The sequence below is a fragment of the Canis lupus genome, chromosome 1 (assembly GCF_003254725.2).
Source record: "Canis lupus dingo isolate Sandy chromosome 1, ASM325472v2, whole genome shotgun sequence".
NCBI classification, from domain to species: Eukaryota; Metazoa; Chordata; class Mammalia; order Carnivora; family Canidae; genus Canis; species Canis lupus.
This window is the reverse complement of record NC_064243.1, coordinates 99,627,181-99,645,975: the sequence shown is the minus strand read 5'-3', so window position 1 is coordinate 99,645,975 and position 18,795 is coordinate 99,627,181. Positions and strand designations below refer to the sequence as shown.

The following is an 18,795-nucleotide window of genomic DNA, read 5'->3' as shown; positions in this document are numbered from 1 at the left end:
AAGTCATGCAACCTTTCCTGCATCTTGGATGGAAGCTCCTGGAGCTCTTATGACCCCTTGAGTTGGGCTTGATGTCCTAAGCCATCTCCCCATCAGTCTCCTCCCCACTTCATTGAACCTCAGGCTTGTGTGCTTGGCTCCTCCAATCCCTCACTTCCTCTATTCTCAAGTCCACCCCTCCCAATACCTAAGACTTGTCATGGGAACAGTAACAATGATTACCTGCCTTCCCTGGTTGGTGTCTTGGGCATCACATTACCATCCTCTAAACTTCTGTGGTCATGTTAAGCCTTGTCTTGTCAGGCTAGTCCATCTCTTTAACCCTGAACAGGCTGAGTGTATAAGTGCCCTTGAGCCCTCTGGGTCAAGATGGTGGACTGGACACATAGCATTTCATTTGGTTCCAAAAGCCACAGAAGCGACAAGATGAGAGTGTTTAAAAATATGAACCCACAAGTATGAGGATGGTGAAACAGCAACAGCAATGGCATTCTGGAATTAGAAGCAGATGCAGATGTGGGATATGATTTAGAGAAAGTCAAATACTGACTTGGCACTGTGTAAGTAGACAGAGGTCCCATCAGGCTTATACTGCATAAATCCAGAAGGCTTGCAAACCAGCAGCCCCTGGGAGGAGAGAGCTAAAAGATGATTGAGGTAGAGCTACTAAAGCTGTTAGAGCAACAGCTTTCTCCATATAGTGGATGATGGAAGAGTCATTTGTGGGGAATCCGTACAGTTTCAGAGAAACAATCTAAGTCCTCCAAAAAATAGCTCTGACTGACGGCATTTATGAGTAGACAGGCCCCAGCCATGCAGATACTCAAGAGTTTCCAATCAGCAGGTAAGACCACTGCTCTTCATGAAGTGCTGGCTGCTAGGGATTACAAGAAATCAAAACAGGCATATGCAGTTTGGGATGGTTCAGCTACTTGGTTTCTGGAAGCAAAGCACCCCTTTCCCACAGTGATTCTTGCATACTGAGGTAAACTGAAGATCACTCTTACTAGGTCTGGTACCCAATGTAAAAGGTTAGTGGCGTCCCATAAGCTGGACAAAAACTTTCATCCCTTACTTTGCAGTACTGACATCTGAAGTGATGTCCGAGACTCTGAGGGTATTGATCATGGGACATTTTCCTCATGTGTAAATGAGTGCCCACCCTGGTCCTTGTTCTCGATGTCCAGAGGTCGAATGAAGGACTCCAGCTCCATCCTCGCTGGAATCACTCGGGGTTGTCCACAGATCAGGCCGGCCTTGCGGGCTGGACCCCGCTTCCTCCTGGGACCACCTGGAAGGAGTCTCCGCCGAACTACACTACACTGGGAGTCACTTCCGGCCTCCCTGGAGGACTGGGCGACGCTCTGTCCGTTGCCTTGGAAACAGAGGGAGGCGGGCGGGCGTCCTCTACCGGTTAGCAAGAAGACTGCTCCGCAACTAGAACGAAGCCTCTAAGACGAGCGCTGGGGAGGGGCCTAGGTGGGGTGCTAGCTCTGAATGGCCGTAAGGTCACGCTCCTCCCCATTCACCACACTTGCCAATAGGCTCCGGGTCCACTGCACATGCGCAGGATCCTAACATACCGTCCATCACGGCCGTTGGTGAGTCTAGGGTTCCTTCCATATAAAGGAAGAGTGATCGCCAATGAGGGGAGGGAGCCCCCAAACTGCGACTCTTCAGATTCCTCTAAGAGGAAGAGAGCTCTTCTCGGTCGTGCGAGGCCTTTGGAGATGAGCATCTGCTGGCGGAGGCCGCATCCGTCCTTGCTTGCTGAGTCTCACGGGAAACGTAGTCCTAAGGGAGGGGGCGGGTCCTGCTGAGCAGGCGCGTCCTTGGCCAGGGCGGAGTCGCCGCGGCACCGCGCGGAGGGGCGGGCGGGGCAGGACCCCTTACCGGAAGTGGTCTAGCACCGGCGGTGAGGTTGAGGTGAGCGCCGGCCTGGCTGGGCGGGGCGCAGCTTTTTCCACCCCCTGGGGACCCGGCCGCCCGGTGCTCCTAGTACCCCAAAGTACCTCCCGACGTACGCTGCGCGCTCCACTTCTCACCCAGAGCTGCGTTCCCCTTCCTCTGGCCTGACCTCTTCCTTCCCCTGCTTGTTGGGAGACCGACTCCTGGGCCGGGTGGGGAGGTGGGAGGTGGTCAGGCCTGGTCTGGCTGGTCTAATAGGTCCCCCAAGTGGGCTTGCTTCACTCCAGCCCGTCTGGACGCCAGGGGCACAGTGTCCGCTCACGACTGCGCGCAACTCGTAGCTTTGTTTTGCTTTTCACATGCTTGGTGCGGGAGGCGAGCCATTCACAGTTCGCTGCGGTCAGCGAGCACGGTGTCCCGGAGTCCGCGCTGCCCCTCCCTCGACCCATGGCGCAGACGTGCCTTATACTTGGAGCTGGCCCTCGGGTTGCTCACTTCAGTCAACATATCTGGACTCCTTGGAGATGATGGGGACACACACTCCACCATAGCCCGCACGGCCGCCTATGCCTCTTCTCACTTTCACTGCCTCCGCTCACTGGCAGTGATGGTCTCACCCGGTCCCTGGTTGCCTCTCCCTCAGCGTCCTGCCTGACTGACCACTCCCCTCCCTTCTCTGTGGTCACTTTCCCTGGCTCCTGAGTCAGATCCTGGAATCCTCTGTTGACTCCCTTTGCCTACCTCTTCATCATTTCCTGCAGTTTTATGGAAGCTCCATTGTACAGCTTGCCTCCAAAGCATTCATCCACAAGGTTTTCTTCTGCCTTTAGCTCCTATCAGCAACCAGCTCCTGTGATCCTCCACAAAGCATTCCCAGCCTCGTGTATCCCTGTGCCAAGGCCCTCCCACAACCAGCCTCAGCACCCTGGGCTGGGCCTGTCTGCCCAACCCTGGCCATGGCTTCTTGGCCTGCACCCTAACCACTCCTTTCCTGCAGGTCCCTCTTGTTGGCTACAGGAAGACACCCAGTACAATGCCATCCCCACTGGGCCGCCCACGCCTGCCCTCTGTGGATCCTGTGGCCATCCTGGAGGAGCCTGAGGCAGCACGCCTGCGCTTCCGGGGGTTCTGCTACCAGGAGGTGGCAGGTCCCCGTGAGGCCCTGGCCCGGCTTCGAGAGCTGTGCCACCAGTGGTTGCGACCGGAGGCATGCTCCAAGGAGCAGATGCTGGAGCTGCTGGTGCTGGAGCAGTTTCTGGGCACACTGCCTCCTGAGATTCAGGCCTGGGTGCGGGGCCAGCGGCCAGGCAGTCCTGAGGAGGCTGTAGCCCTGGTTGAGGGCCTGCAACATGACCCTGGGCAGCTGCTGGGCTGGGTGAGTGTGGTATTATTGGTTTCTTGGAGGGACAAAGCAAAATTAAAGCAAAATTAGAGCCCCTGTGACTTATTTCTCCCCCTCAGATCACAGCCCATGTCCTGAAGCAAGTGGTGCTCCCAACAGCACAGAAGACAGAGGAATCCTTGGGGAGATCCCACCCCTTAGGGACAGTGGAGCTCCTCAGTGCCACCTCTGGGGAGGGATCACAGGACATTCAGATGGAGCGGTCTGCCCAGCTTAGCTGCAGTGTGAAGGAGGAGCCAGATGCTGATGGGCAGGAGATGGGTGAGAATGGGAGCCACGCAAGGTCTGGGGGGCTCTTGGAGGTTGTGTGGACATCCATAATAAGGGTGGGGATCCCAGGAGAAATTGTGCTGGGAGGCCTCCTAGAGGGAATGTGAATGTCCCCCAATGGGATGGGGATTCAGAAAAGACTGCAGACTGTAGAACTGGGTTCTCAGGAGGCAGGAGGGCTGCCTGCCTGCTATGTGACTGGCACACACAGTAGCCTCCTGCCTGTTGGCAGAGGAAGGCCAAGGCTGCAGCACCGACACCACCTCATCTACTGTGGCTCACATGAGCAGCCTCTGATTCTCATCTGCCTCATTTTCTAGCACCTTCCAGCCCCCCAAATCCAGCCCAGTCCCAAGAGGGACACCCTGGACACAGGGAACCAACTTCCACATCCTTCCACCCACCCAGGATTCAGGTAAGCAGCCCTGGGTGGGAGGTACAGGCAACCAGTAGAAGTATGTCCTTGGTGGCCACTCTGCTCTCGTTAGTTTTTCAGGCTTTTTGGCCACAGCTTTGTGCTCTTTGCTGCCCAAAAATGGAGTTGGTATCAGAGCTCCTCCTGCAGGTCCTGGGAGACAGGGACAGGCTGGTGGTCTCCCTAAAATTGGGGAAAAAATTGAGGCTTCGGGCCATGGAATCTGGTTTAGAGTGACTGGAACTGGTAGGAATTGGCTTTCTCAATTACAGAGAAATCGGAGATTTTGAAGCGCTCAGCAGTCTTAAGCTGGTGCATGAGAATTTGAACCCTCATGGGAAAGTGGGGAGAGGTCAAGATGAAGAACTCTGACCAGAAAGCCTGAGCTACAACACATAGCAGTCTGGTATCCCCAGCACACCTGAGATCAGAATGGAGATAGCTAGGAAATAACCTGCAGCTACCTCTTTCCTGGGTCTTTCCTCAGAGGCCATCCATCCTCTGGGCTGCGACCAGCTGGGGGCATCAAGGCTTGGCTGAAGCCCTGCTACCTGGAGTACTTGGTTCCTGAGTGTGGAGAGCAGTGATCCTGTCCTCTCCCAGCAACTTAGCTCCTAAGCTACTCCACTGGGTAACGTTCCCAGTGGAAGATCTGGTTGAGATGTGCTTGGAGGCTAATAAGTCCCTCCAGGCTCCCTCCACAGTCTGATGGCACAGTGGGAAACAGCTGGGTGGGCAGGCCACACCCTCCAAAGCCTCCAGCCAGCAGCATTCCACCTGTGGCTTCATGTGGCTGTCACCTCCCTGTCTGTGGACCTACAGTGGCTTGTTTGTCAGGATTATTTTTCCCATCCCAGCAAAGCGCACGTGATGGGATTTTGGGAGACAAAGAGAGCAGACACCAGGGACAGGGAGTACATCTCCTGGTAAAGCCCACCCTCGGCAACAGGCAGGAGCCAGCCCACCACCCCATTAACACACATCATCTGAGCCCTGAGATGGCTGCACCTCCTAATGTAAGCCCTTCTGCCTTCAACCTCTCTGCAGCCAGGTCACCACATCGAGGAATGCTGATAGCCCTCAGCAGCTCCCCAAGGAGGATCTCTGTTACTTTTGTAACCAGAGGCTTGGGGAGAGGTGGCTGGGTTCCCTTGGGTCCCCAGGCCTTTTGTTCTTGATGCAGCACTGTTCAAGGCAAGGGTGTAGGGACAGTCACTTCCACACAGAACCTATCCAGGGGTTCTCAGCTGCCTGGCTAGAATATGGAGTGGGGCGGGCTTCTGAGGGGGACAGGTCCTAACAGTGAGATGAAGGACAGCTCCTCTCTGCCCTATTTCCCAGCCTTCACACACCCTTCTCAGCTTCATCCTTAGCAAGCAGAAGAGCCTTAGGTAACCTGTCTGTTCCCTCAGGTAATTAGTAAGATTGTAACCAGGGACACGGGCAGGTAGGCACTGCAAGGCAGGGCAGAGGATGGGGGAGTGGACAGGCACCAAGAGTGATGGGCTGCATCCCCACAGGAGGAGTGGGGGCTACTGGACCCGTCACAGAAGGAATTGTACTGGGATGCAATGCTGGAGAAATACGGCACGGTGGTCTCCCTGGGTGAGGACCAGCCATGACCCCTTTTACTGTCTGCATACTGCCCTGGTTGTAGGGCTCACTTCCCAGCCCTTTCCCATGCAGGTCTCCCAGTGCTTACCTGTATTCATGCTCCTTACCTAGGGGCACCCCGTCACCCACCAGGGCCCCCGCCCCTGGCCCTAACATGTAAGAGCCCTTCACCTGCCCCCATGTCAGGACTGCTACCTGACTGTCCCTCACCCCAGCAGGAATACCAGCCCCCCAGCCAGAGGCACAGGCTGAGTTGGAGCCGGGGGCATTGCGTACAGGGACAGAGAGTCTCCACCTGGGTGAGTGTTTTTCCATGCGACCTGAACCACCTGTTTTCTGGTGGAAGGGAGCTTGTCTGCCCCACACGCCTCATGGGAGAGGGTGGGCCAATGTTAAGGGCACTGAGCTACCTGGGACTACCACCTCTCCTTCCCTCAGGAGATGAGAATGAGAGCCACTGCGAGGGTCCATCCCGCTGCCCAGAGGACCAGCCACCCCGGGGCTTGGGGTCTGTTACTTGGGAGGGCCCGTCTGTGGCCTCTATGTCTGCCAGGGCAGTGCTGGGAGCAGGGCTGGAGCCTGGCGCCCCTCGGAGGAAGCCTTATACCTGTGAGCTGTGCGGCCGAGGCTTCGACTGGAAATCGGTGTTTGTCATCCACCACCGGACACATGCAGATGGGCAGGGTACACAGGCACCAGCGCTGACTGTGGGTGGTGCTCAGAAGCTGCCACAGGGTTCCCGGGAGCCAGGCACACCACGTCACCCCCGACGCGTGCTCCCATGCCCCCGGAGCTATGCATGTGAGGAGTGTGGGTGCAGCTTCAGCTGGAAGTCGCAGCTGGTCATCCACCGCAAGAGCCATGCAGGCCAGCGGCGCCACTTCTGTGGAGACTGTGGCCGTGGCTTCGATTGGAAGTCCCAGCTGGTCATCCACAGGAAGAGCCACCAGCCCGAAGCCCCATGAGTGTCTTGAGAAGGCAGCCTCATCTTGGGGGCCTTGGAGCCTCCAGGGCTTGACACGGTTCCTGGTACTCTGGTTCCAGCCTTCCCAGGGCTGCTGAGCCTCTGTCTGGACACTTGTAGGCAGCAGAGGACATTGGTGAATCAGAGCTCCCAGGAGGGTCCCCTGCCCGTATTTCAGTCTCCCCAAAACAGCCACCTGAGTATAAATAAAAGAAGCTGTCCCTCCCCCAACCGCCTGGTGAGGCTTGGGTTGGAATCCACTGCCTAAGTCTGGTGATTTCCAAATTTTGAGATCCCCAACTATGACCTTATGATATATAGGCAGACAGGACCTAAGGACTGTCCCTACCCCTGGGATCTTGTTGGCCCCAGGTGGATGCTCAGAAACTGCCCCTTTTCACTCCTGAAGCTCTTGGGCCTGCATCTTGGTGTGGAAGGTACAAAAAGCTCAGGAGAGCATGCCTTGCTTCTGTTTGCAGGCAGATGGAAAACTAATGACTCTCCACATTTTGGATTTTTAACAAATTCCACTTTTATAATGGGAAGTTTCTGCCTAAGAATCCTGATCTCTGCTTTCTACTGGTCAGAGTATCAGCAGTGCCACTCCCCCTGCCTGGCAGCTGGAGCCACAGAGCAGCCATACCCACAGAAAGGGCCAGCAGTCCTGTTCTACTGGCCCACTTTGTTTCTTGACCACACACGTCACTCCCTGGTTTCCTTGTCCTTTAAGCTCTTGAGTCCTAGCTTGAGTGGACACTACAGGGACTTCCTTTGCAAGTTTGGATGGACAAGGAGGGTGGCGTCTGAGAAAAGGGTCTATAAACAGATGTCTCTTTGGCCATGTGATTTTAAAGTAGCTTGTGTTCATTTAGACAAATCTGAAATGTACAAGAGAGTAAAGATAAGGTAAATGACCCCTAGTTCTACTGTCTATGGCAGTACCTATTCCAGGTGTTCACATGCAGAAGTGTTTTATAAATCTTATGGAGCTACTGTATATATCGTGCTCTTCTCACTCCCTCATTTCCCTGTTATTAAAAACATATTTTAATGCCTGGTTAAAAATTCCATTTTCTGTCCTATACTGTCTTTTCTACCAACCCCAGATTGTTCTTCCCAGTGGTACCCAGTACCTGTGATGCACACTCCCAAGCAGACACTTTGGATGCAACTTTGGTTATTTCCCAAAGTGTAATTGTTGCATTTAGAGAGCATGGGAGTTTAGTTTTGTTTTTGCCTTAAAACAACACTGGATTCCTTGAGCCAATTCCAAGTCCTCCCCTCCCCCTAGAACACCAAGCAATTCAACAGAAAATATTTTTTAACTCCAGTAAGAAAATGACTAAAAACCTAATAGAAAGGTGGATAAAGGCTATGAATCAGTAATTCACATCAGAAAAAACTTTACCAGAAAAAACATACATGCTCAAAAGTAATCAGGGAAATACCAGTGCCATGAAGGCGGGGCCTGGCCTACCATGTTCACATACCCTGTTCCTGGCATTATGTTTGGTATGCATGGATTGCTCAGTCTTCAAAATAGCAAATAAAAACTCGACAGTAAGGCACTTGGCTGGCTCAGTCGGAAGAGCATGTGACTTTTGATCTCAGGGTCATGTTAGGGGTAGAGATTACTTAAAAAACCTAAACCTGTTGATAACAAGTATTAGGAAGTTCAGAATTGGGACCTGTGAATATGATCAGCTATCACTCTTGTGATGGGGTTATGTTATATGGCATAGTTGACCTTAAAATAGGAAGATGAGGGCAGCCCAGGTGGCTCAGTGGTTTAGCACCACCTTTAGCCCAGGGCCTGATCCCAGAGACCTGGGATCAAGTCATACATCGGGTTCCCTGCATGGAGCCTGCTTCTCCCTCTGCCTGTGTCTCTACCTCTCTCTCTCTCTTTCTCTCTCTCTCTCTCTCTCTCTCATGAATAACTAAATAAAATTTTAAAAAAATAGGGAGATGATCCCAGTGGGTGTGGCCCAATCACATGAACCCTTTTAAAGCATGGAGTTTTCTCTGGCTGGTGACAGAAAAGGAAGTCCAAAAGAGTTGAAGCATGAGAAGGATTTGATGTACCATTGCTGGCTTTGAAGATAGAGGGAGCCATGCCGTGGCCTCCAGAAGGTAAGAACAACCCCTGGCTAGCAACTAGCAAAGAAACAGAGACCTTGGTCCTACAACCACAATTGCAATCTGCCAACAACTTGAATGGGCTTGGAAGCAGATCATTCCAGTGTCTTCCAGATAAGAGCCTAGTGCAGTCCATCTTGATTTCAGCTTTGTGATACTCTGAGCAGAGAACCTAGCCAGTGTCTCCCAGACTTATGACCTACAGAACAGTGAGCTAATAAATAGATGTTTTAAGCCACTAAGTTTGTGGCAATTTGTTAAACAGCATAGAAAACCAATACAACCATGTATTGTTAATGGGTTTAGTACTGTTCATGGCTAAAAATGTAAAACTGGCCTGCATCCAGTGATGAATGGAGTGTGGAATAAAATGGTGATAGTGTTTTTCAATAAATTATTAAAAATAAATGAAACGAATAATAACTTTTGACAACCTTGGCAGTATCTACTATAGCTAAATCTATGTAAACTGTGACTCAGCAATTCCACTCCTTGGTATGCACCCAACAGAAATGAATACTTATTTTGGTTCAGGTCTTGATCTCATCAGGGTCATGAGACTGAGCCCCATGTTGAGCCCTGTGCTCAGCATGGAGTCAGCTGGTCTCTGTCCCTCTGTTCCTCCTTCCACTTGCTCACTCACTCTCAAATAAAATATTTTTAAAAAAATATTTATTCAGGGATCCCTGGGTGGCGCAGCGGTTTGGCGCCTGCCTTTGGCCCAGGGCGCGATCCTGGATATCCGGGATCGAATCCCATGTCGGGCTCCCAGTGCATGGAGCCTGCTTCTCCCTCTGCCTGTGTCTCTGCCTCTCTCTCTCTCACTGTGTGCCTATCATAAATAAATAAAAGTTTAAAAAAAATTTATTCATGAAAGACACAGAGGAGAGAGAGAGGCAGAGACATAGGCAGAGGAAGAAGCAGGCTCCATGCAGGGAGCCCGATGTGGGACTCGATCCCGGGTCTCCAGGATCACGCCCTGGGCCAAAGGCAGGCGCTAAACCGCTGAGCCACCCAGGGATCCCAATCTTTTTTTAAAACAGATTTATTTATTCATGAGAGACACATAGAGAGGCAGAGACATAGTCAGAGGGAGAAGCAGGTTCCCTGCAGGGAACCTGACTCTGGGACTTCCAAATCCCAGGATCACGCCCAGACTCAAAGGCAGACACTCAACCGCAGAGCCACCTAGGCGTTCCACCCATCCCTTTTCTTTAAAGATTTGTTTATTTATTCGAGAGAGATACAGAAAGGCAGAGGATAAAATCTTTTTTTAAAAAAAATGCTTATGAGAACCAAAAGACAAGTCCAGAAACATTTAGAGCAACTATCTATAAAAGCAAAAAAAAAAAAAAATCAGTAAACAGCCCTAGCCCACTGCAGCTATCAATTTATTGCCTCTCTGTTCCATATATTACCTGTTCTGCAGTAGTGGGCTGGACCCTGTAGCCATTTCTCCTTTGTAGTCAACACTTTGTTGGCTTTGTCAGTAGAGGGCACTGGCTCTTATTCTTTGGGCACGCTCTCAGCCCTAAGATTTTAAGAATTATAGTTATTAGAATTATAACTGTTATAGGTAAAAACTTTTTTTTAAAGATTTATTTATAAATCTTTATCCACTGAGCACAGAGTCAGATGTGGAGCTCCATCTCACAACCCTGAGATCATGACTTGAGCTGAAATCAAGAATCGGACGTTCAACTGACTGGGCCACCCAGGACCCCTATAGTTAATAACTTTTTATATCAAATTTACTCTGTTCAAATGACTGGACATTCCCTGATATACTCACCAACAGCAGTGTGGATAATTACACTAGATATCCATGCAGTGAAATGCTATGCACACAGCAATGACCAAGTGATTCCTACATACAATACTGTTGACTCTCAGACACAAATGGAAGGGAGGGATAGGGCTTAACCTTGCCTAGCAGTGCAAGGTTCTAAAGCCTTTCCAACTTCACTTCCCGATACAGGGTCCTCTGTGCAAGCTCCAACTGCCCCCATTCCTTCCCAGTGAAAGCCCCACGACCATGTCCTCAAAGGTCATAGATCCCTGGGACTGGGACACACCTGTCCAGCCAGGCCTAGGTCATCTCCTCTCCATCCTTGCTTTGAACAAATTCAGGGGATGGGGCAGACAGGATTCCATAGCACCCAGGGTTAAGAGGGACCCAGGCCCAAACCCAGAGTCTCTAGAAGAGAAGACACATGTTCCCAGGAAGCTCCATCCCCATACACAAGACTGCTCTTTATCTCTTGCATCTATTTGGCTCTCCCTGCCTTGGGGACATGCCCTTCCCTCCGCTCCACTTTGGCCAGCCCTTACACGTCAGCTCCTGATTCCCATGGCCAACTGCCCCTCGAGTCCCCACCTAGAAGTCTCCAGAAAGCCTAGACTTCATTGGCTCAGTGCTACCTACCGCTCTAGCCACTTCCCATATCACTCAGTGGTAACTCCATCCCTCTAGTTGCTCAGAGCTGAAACCAAAAGGGCCCCCATAATCTTTGTCTGGGGTCCACAGTCTGGCCACCTCTCATTCTTCCACTGCTGCCATCCTTGTTCTCCATATCATAGCACTAGCCCCTCAACTAAACTAGCTTCCCCCCAACCACATCCCCCCTCCAGGTTTGTCTTGCCCCACAACAGCTAAACAGATCTTGCTAAAGCTTTAGTCAGAACTCCAGGTATATACACCAAAGAATTAAAAACAGGTACTCAAAACAAGTACGTGTACAGGAATGTTCACACTCAAGGGGTACCTGGGTGTCTCACACAGTTGGGTGTCTGACTCTTGATTTCGGTTCAGGTCCTAATCTCGGGGTCATGGGATCAAGCCCCACATTGGGCTCCCTGCTCAGTGGGAAATCTGCTACTCTCTTTCCCTCTATCCCTCCCCTCCCTCTAATAAATAAATAAATCTTTAAAAAAAAAGACGGTGTTCATATTCAAAATAGCCAAAAGATGGAAACAATTCAAATGTCCATTAACAGATGAATGGATAAACAAATTGTGCGACAAATATACAGTGGAATAGCATTCAGCCATAACAAGGAATGAAGGGCTGACAGTTGCTATACCAGGGCAGATGGCACTCCAATACTATCTACATGCTAGGCCTGCTCTGAGCACCACACTCCTCTCTCTCCCTTCTCCCATACCAGGAGTACAACTATCCCCTTGGCAAACAAAGAGACAGAGCCCAAGAAAGGCCAGGTCTGCTGTGTGAGAGCAGTGGGCTGAACACAAACTGTGTCCTAGACCAGTGGACCCAACCACTTCTTGGGGCATCAGCTTTTTTTTTTTTTTTTTTTAAGTTTTTTTGAGAGAGCGAGAGAGGACACACATGGGAGTGGGGGAGGGGAAGAAGGCGAGGGAGAGAGAGTCTGAGGTAGACTCTGGCTGAGCACACAGCCCTATGTGGGGCTTGATCTCATGATCCTGAGATTATGACCTGACCCAAAACCAAGAGTGGGATGCCCAACCTACTGCACCACCCAGGCGCTCCTGTACATTAATTTTAAAGCAAACTTCACATCATACAATAAACAAACATTGTTTCAGGTTACGTTAAAACAGATAACTTCTAAATAAACAGATATTCATCCACATAATCCTGTTTACTACCTGGAACTACATCTGGGAAGTCCCACCCACCCATGCCCATCACCAACTCCAATTCCCTCAAGTGGGCACCTTCTTTTGGAGAATTTAGGGTTTTACTGGGATCTGTATAGGCCACAGCCTCCTCCTCCAATGGTAGATGCCTACAGGTAGACCCCTCTCCTAATGACCATGGGTGCTCAAGGAGGCAGTTCACTTTCACAGCAGACTTGTGTTTTCTGTGGTCTCAGCGATACCAACACTATCTTTTTAAAAATTATTTATTTATTCATGAGAGACACACAGAGAAAGGCAGAGACACAGACAGAGGGAGAAGCAAGCTCCCCACTGGGAGCCCTATGTGAGACTCGATCCGGGACCAGGATCACACCCTGAGCCAGAGGGTGTGATACTCAAGCACCAAGCCACCCAGGTATCCCAATACCAACACTATCTGAACAAGTATCTGGCCATATGTGTGTAGTCCATCCTGCTTCCCACTCTGTGAAAGCCCCACCATCCTGTCCTGACCTTGCACTGGGCTGCCTGGACCAGGACTGCCTATCCCATTCCATAGCACGAAACACACCCTGGAGATCTTTCCTACCATATCTGCTATCCCTTTAAATCTGCCCTCTTAAGCCATGATCAGCTCCCCATTCTTCCCAGGTCATCCCCCAACCCCATTCCCATCCCAAAAGGTTCTGCCTAGCCCACCCTTTCTAGAAGTGTCCCCCCACCCAACCTCCCTGTTCCCAGAAGATATCCCCACTGCAGCCTTCCCAAAAGATTTCCCCTCTACCACACCCTTCCCAGAAGTTCCTCCCTATGGTCCTTCTGTCATCCAACTTCCCACAGCAGAGGCCTGGACCATGGCTCCAACCTATGAGGCTCTGCTTGGCCTTCCTTGGATGGGTGGCACGTCAGGAAACACAAGAGACCCCAACTTAGCAGGGTTCCCACTACAGGGCACCAGCAACCATGTCCATGCCTCCTCAGAGCACCTTTACCAGGGACAAGCACAGTCTAGAGAAAAGAGCCAAAGCGGGAGAAGGGAGATGACCATGAGATGCTGCCTCTTATTACCAACACTGTTTATAATCATGACTCATTTACTGAAGGAGAAAAACTCATCCTGAACCATTAAACCTGAAAGCATAGGCCCAAACAGGCAAGGGATGGTGGCGGGGCACTTAACATGAGCAGTCAAGGAAAGATGGGACAAGAAGAAACTCTGTGGACTTGGTGGTTTTTAAGAAACTTCATCATCCAGGGATCCCTGGGTAGCTCGGCGGTTTGGTGCCTGCCTTCAGCCCAAGGTGTGATCCTGGAGTCCCAGGATCTGGTCCCGCATCGGGCTCCCTGCATGGAGCCTGCTTCTCCCTCTGCCTGTGTCTCTGCCTCTCTCTCTCGCTGTGTCTCTCACGAGTAAATAAATAAAATCTTAAAAAAAAAAGAAACTTCATCATCTGAGACATCACTATAGCATCTGATTGTATTTGGAACACTCACATGCTTATGTGCCTGGCATGATTTATTCCCGAGGCCAAGAGCTGTTATTCATGGGATTCATGGTCTACCTACAAGAGTAGCCACCACCCACTACAGGGATTCCTGCAACAGCAGTCACCCTATAAGATCATGACTAAAGTACGGTGCCCTCTACCACCTTTCACTTCTCTTCCTAAGCAGTGTGGTCTTTTTGTCAGGGAGGGAAGGTAGAACTGGGGAAGAGTCTGACACATGACATGTCTGAATGTTTGTATCCCCACCAAATTCATGTTGAAAGCTAATCCCCAATGTGGTGGTATTTGGTGATAGGCCTTTGGGAGGTTATTAGGTTATGAAGGCAGAACTCTCATGAATGAAATTAGTGCTTTTATAAAAGAGACCTGAGAAAGTTCCTTTACCCCTAGTACCACATAAGAACCCAGTGAAAAGATGGCCATCTATGAACCAGGAAGCAGGCTCTCACCAGACATAGAATCTGCCAGTGCACTGATCTTGGGTTTCATAGCTTCCAGAAATGCTAGAAATAAATTTTTGTTGTTTATAAGCCATTGACTCAGTGGCATTCTGCTGTAACAGCTCAAACAGACTGACAACAAGCTAAGCATGTTGCAAAGTAAAGTAAGGAGAAAACTCCTTATCAGATATTAAAATTTATTACTAAGATATGCTAATTAGGCTGGTGTGGAACACCAACAACAAAAAAACCCAGAAAGATCAACTGAATGAAATAAGAATAAAGTATGTGTGTAATTAGGGGGGAAGAGAAAAAATGTCTGTGATTTGGGGCGCCTGGCTGGTTCAATCAGTGGACCATGCCACTCTTGATCTCAGAGTCATGAGTTTGAGCCCCATGTTCGGTGTAAAGTTTATTTAAAAAGAAAAAAAGAAAAGAAAAATAATGTGTGTTAAAAAAAAAAGAAAAAGAAAAATAATGTGTGTTATGTACCAAATAAATATTTCATTTAATTTCTACCTAGGAGGGGAATACAAAAAGTAGAATATTATGTTTTAGTCCTTGTAAATGTAATAGCAAAAAGTGTGAATGCCCCAAGCTGGTTGGGCTTGAGGAAGCAGGGATTTATATAAGCTCCTGGTGAACCTGTAAATATGCAGATCCACAGTGAGATCTTTTTATCTATGCCCACTTACCTGATACTTGCAATGATGGTGTTGGCTAAATAATTCATGGCTAAACACCTCTCTCGGACAGGATTTCTTTCACCATGAAGTGAGAACAAGACTACAACCCTCCTTGTGAGATGTGATGAGGAGATAGACTGTCAAGTGACAAATGCCAGCCTTGGTCTGGCCCCAAGGGAGCCCATGAGGGTTCTCAGGCACAATTTTATTCTTGATGATGATCCCATTCAATGAGACTCTGAGGTGGGATGGACATGCTTACTCTGTAGATGAAGAAATAAGCTCTTAATGACAGGTAGAGCCAAGATGCCAATTTCTGAGACAACAGGTAACCCTTGTGGAGTCCTTTCCTGCACTTTTCTGGTTTAATCTCCACAGACATCTTTCAAGGTGGGCACAATCATCAATGCCACTTTACAATGAAGGAAACCAATGCACAGGAGACAGGTGGTTCTAGGGACTTGCCCCAGGTCACAAAGCCTGCGGCCACCTCTCACTTCACAGTGCAAGTTCTGGGATCCAAAAACCTAGGTTCTAGCCTACCATATATCCCTATACCCCACCTCCATGCATCTTCAGCACAAGGTATTCTGTTGATTAAATGGGAGTTCTTTAGTCCCATATTCCAGATGCTAGCTTTATCTATTAGGAAATGCAGTCACACAGCCTCACACATCAGCGACCCTTGAGCTGGGTACATAGGAATGCAATACTCTTCATCGGGGGAATGACAACAACTTAATACCCACTCATAGCATGATACATGCAAGAGAAGCAGATATATAGGTTTATGCTGGCACCAGGCAATGAGCAGCTTGGCACAGAAGCCCAGGGAGGGCTGGAGAGCAAGGTCCAGAAGGTCTTAAGGGATGATGACAACACATGGCAGGAACACTTGGTCACAGTGGAGGTGGCCCGTGTCATCCTCTGCTACTTCATCCATCCACTCCAAACTTCTATCTACGTTGGTCTTTGGTATCAGAGGGTACAATAGCCTTAAGATTAAAAAGGACCTGGAGCAACCTGGGTGGCTCAGCAGTTTACCGCTGCAGCCTTCAGCTGAGGCCTGATACTGGAGACCTGGGATCGAGCCCCACATCAGGCTCCCTGTATAGAGGCTGCTTCTCCCTCTGCCTGTGTCTGTGCCTCTGTGTGTCTCTCTTAAATAAATAAATAACATCTTAAAAAAAAAAGATTTAAAAGGACCTACCATGTGTAGGGCAGGAAAATGGGCCTCAAGGAGGACCAGTCCAGACTCTGCTGCCTGTACCAGTTGTCAGATGATATGGAATCTACTGTGTGCACCAGGGGAAGGTAGTCCTGGGCCAAAGCAGGGGTGGCCAGCCTGGGCCTCCATTGCTATGTTCACACATGTCCAGCCCCTTTGCTGGCCAAGTCTCTCCCAAAAGGGACAAGTGAGGTATAAGCAAGTGAAAGAAACTAACAACCTACTGTGTTCAGGGGCGCTGACTGGACCACTGTAGGCACAGATCCAAGTGCGCACTGGTGCCACAAAGGGGCTGCAGTTCCTCAGGGCACACATGGGGTTCCTTAGGCACTACAGGGCAAAGAAACAGTGACAACAGGAACGACCAGTTCTTGGAAGAAAAAAATCACATGTGTGGCCTGCTGTGGGATAAGATTCCCAAACTGGAATTGGCCCTACAATGCCCAGAGAAACCATGGCTCACAGCCTCAGGGGCATCACCTGCTGCTGCTCACATCAGCCCCACAACACTGGCGGCACTTATGGACCATGTCCCACACAAACTTCTCTCTCCCGGATCCTTGGCCTCCTCTGGCTTTGCTCTAGGGTTCAGTCCCTAGAACCACCTGTCACAGCCCCCACAGTGCCCAGTCGGCTCTTCTGGAACCTGGGCCAAAACACTCCAAAGCAAGCTGGTATCTCAGCCACACTATTCCTTCCTGAAGTGTCTTGAGAAAGGTACAAAGACAGCAGCAACAACAGCACCATCCTCACAGGGGTCATGAGGTATAAATTAGTGAACATATGTGAAAAGCTGATAACAGTACCTATAACACGGTAGGCCATAATAATTCATTTATTGGAGCCCCCAAATCCCTTGGGAAGAGCAATTCCCTGCTTGTGAGGCACTGGACTGCCCAATCTGTGGATTGTTTTCCCTTGAATAAGGGATATCAAACTCATTACTAAATTTTTTTAGTTTGTCATTTGACAGCCCCATGTAAGTAACACTGTTCACATGGTCATCTGATTGTCCTAGCTGTTCCCTGGTAGGAGGAGATTTAGTCTGATCACTTGGGCTAATCCTTCTTTCTTCCCATGCACAGCCAGCTGGCTCCCCACCACCATCACCACCCACCACCACCAACCACTACCACCTGCTTGTTATTCCTCTTATTCCAGCCTAAATTCCCTACATTCAGTCTCTTTTTCATAGAGATCAAGAGAAAAAAACATTGAAGGTAGACATACTATTACAGATATGGTATAATAACAAATATATATTCAGTCTTTGTCTCTGATTTCCAGCACAGTGCTCCTAAAACTCTTGGGATTTCCTGAGTCATAGGAATATCTTCTGTTACTGATTAAAAGCCCCTTTCAGGGACGCCTGGTTGGCTTAGCAGTTGAGCATCTGCCTTTGGCTCAGGGCCTGATCCAGGTCTTGGATCAAGTCCCATATTGGGCTCCCTGCAGGGAGCCTGCCTCTCCTACTGCCTGTGTCTTTGCCTCTCTCTCTATGTCTCTCATGAATAAATAAATAAAATCTTTTAAAAATAAAATAAATAAAATAAAATGAAAGCCCCGCTCCTGATGGCTCAGTTGCTTAAGCAGCCAGCTCTTGATCTCAGCTCAAGTCTTGATCTCAGGGTTGTGAGTTCAAGCCCCACATTGGGCTTTGTGATGGGAATGGAGCCTACTTAACAACTAAATAAATAAATAATAAAAACAAAAGCCTCTTCCAAAAAAACAAAACAAAACAAAACAACAACCAAAAAAAAACAAAACCCAAAACCAAAAAAGATACCAACCTCTGAACTAGTTTTTAAAAAAGCCCCTTTCAACCAAACCCAGGATTTATGTTAATAAGGTGACTTGAGTCAGAAAGGGGCCTAGACACCTTCAAGATGGGGCTGGATGCCAAAGGAACAAAGCTTGTGACCCCACGGTTGCCTTTACTGTTTTACTTACAAGCTTGGGGGAAGGGAGAGGGCCTGGATTGGGGTTAATCACAAATGCTCAATGATTTAGTCAATAATTGAAACTCCATAAAATCTCTCACAGTTCCTGGTTGGTAAACACATCAAGGTCCTGGGATTGTGGTGTGCACTGAGAAAGGGAAGCCCTGCCCATCTTCCCACCCTCATACCTTGCTGTAGGCACTCCTTCCCTTGTGGTATTTCTAAGTTGCATTCTTTACAATAAGCACGTAATAGTACATAAAACACTTTCCTGAGTTCTATAATTTGTTCTAATGAATTACCAACCTGAGGGGCGGGCAAGTATGAAAACCGTGAACCAGTAGTGTGCCAGGCAGAAATGTGAGTAGATTGGGCACCTCATATGAAGTGTGGCCATTCTTGTTGGACTGAACCCTAACCCTCTGGGATATGCAGACTGTGGGCAGTTGTGTCACAACTAAATTGAACTGTCCTATGGCCAGGTGGTGACAGAGAATTCGAGAATCAGTATTGAGACAGAAAAAAAGAAAAACTCTGTTATTAAAAAAAAAAACTCTGTTATTAGAATAATACCTATGCAGAGCCACCAGGAAATACCTAAATATACATTTGTAATAAAATATTTAATAGAGAGAGTATACACAGGAGGAAGCAAAG

The 18,795-nt window shown here is 49.3% G+C and overlaps 2 protein-coding genes across 8 annotated transcripts in view; both read left to right on the top strand.

Annotated features, from left to right (window-relative positions):
• Nucleotides 1–18,795, top strand: part of LOC112643336 (zinc finger protein 324A-like) — a 44,671-nt gene that overhangs the window by 6,767 nt on the left and 19,109 nt on the right. The window lies entirely within an intron of this gene.
• Nucleotides 218–7,641, top strand: ZNF446 (zinc finger protein 446). Of its 5 annotated transcripts, none has more exons than XM_035701787.2 (7): nucleotides 218–1,601; nucleotides 2,906–3,283; nucleotides 3,370–3,571; nucleotides 3,901–3,995; nucleotides 5,519–5,600; nucleotides 5,828–5,908; nucleotides 6,048–7,641. In XM_035701787.2, exons 1-7 carry the CDS (start codon nucleotides 1,563–1,565, stop codon nucleotides 6,572–6,574), a joined length of 1,404 nt encoding a protein of 467 aa, XP_035557680.1. In that variant the 5' UTR covers nucleotides 218–1,562; the 3' UTR covers nucleotides 6,575–7,641. The 5 variants fall into 5 exon arrangements, with proteins under 5 accessions (XP_035557680.1, XP_035557674.1, XP_035557668.1 ...); XM_035701781.2 differs by having other exon boundaries at nucleotides 219–1,601; nucleotides 5,825–5,908; XM_035701775.2 differs by having other exon boundaries at nucleotides 222–1,601; nucleotides 5,516–5,600.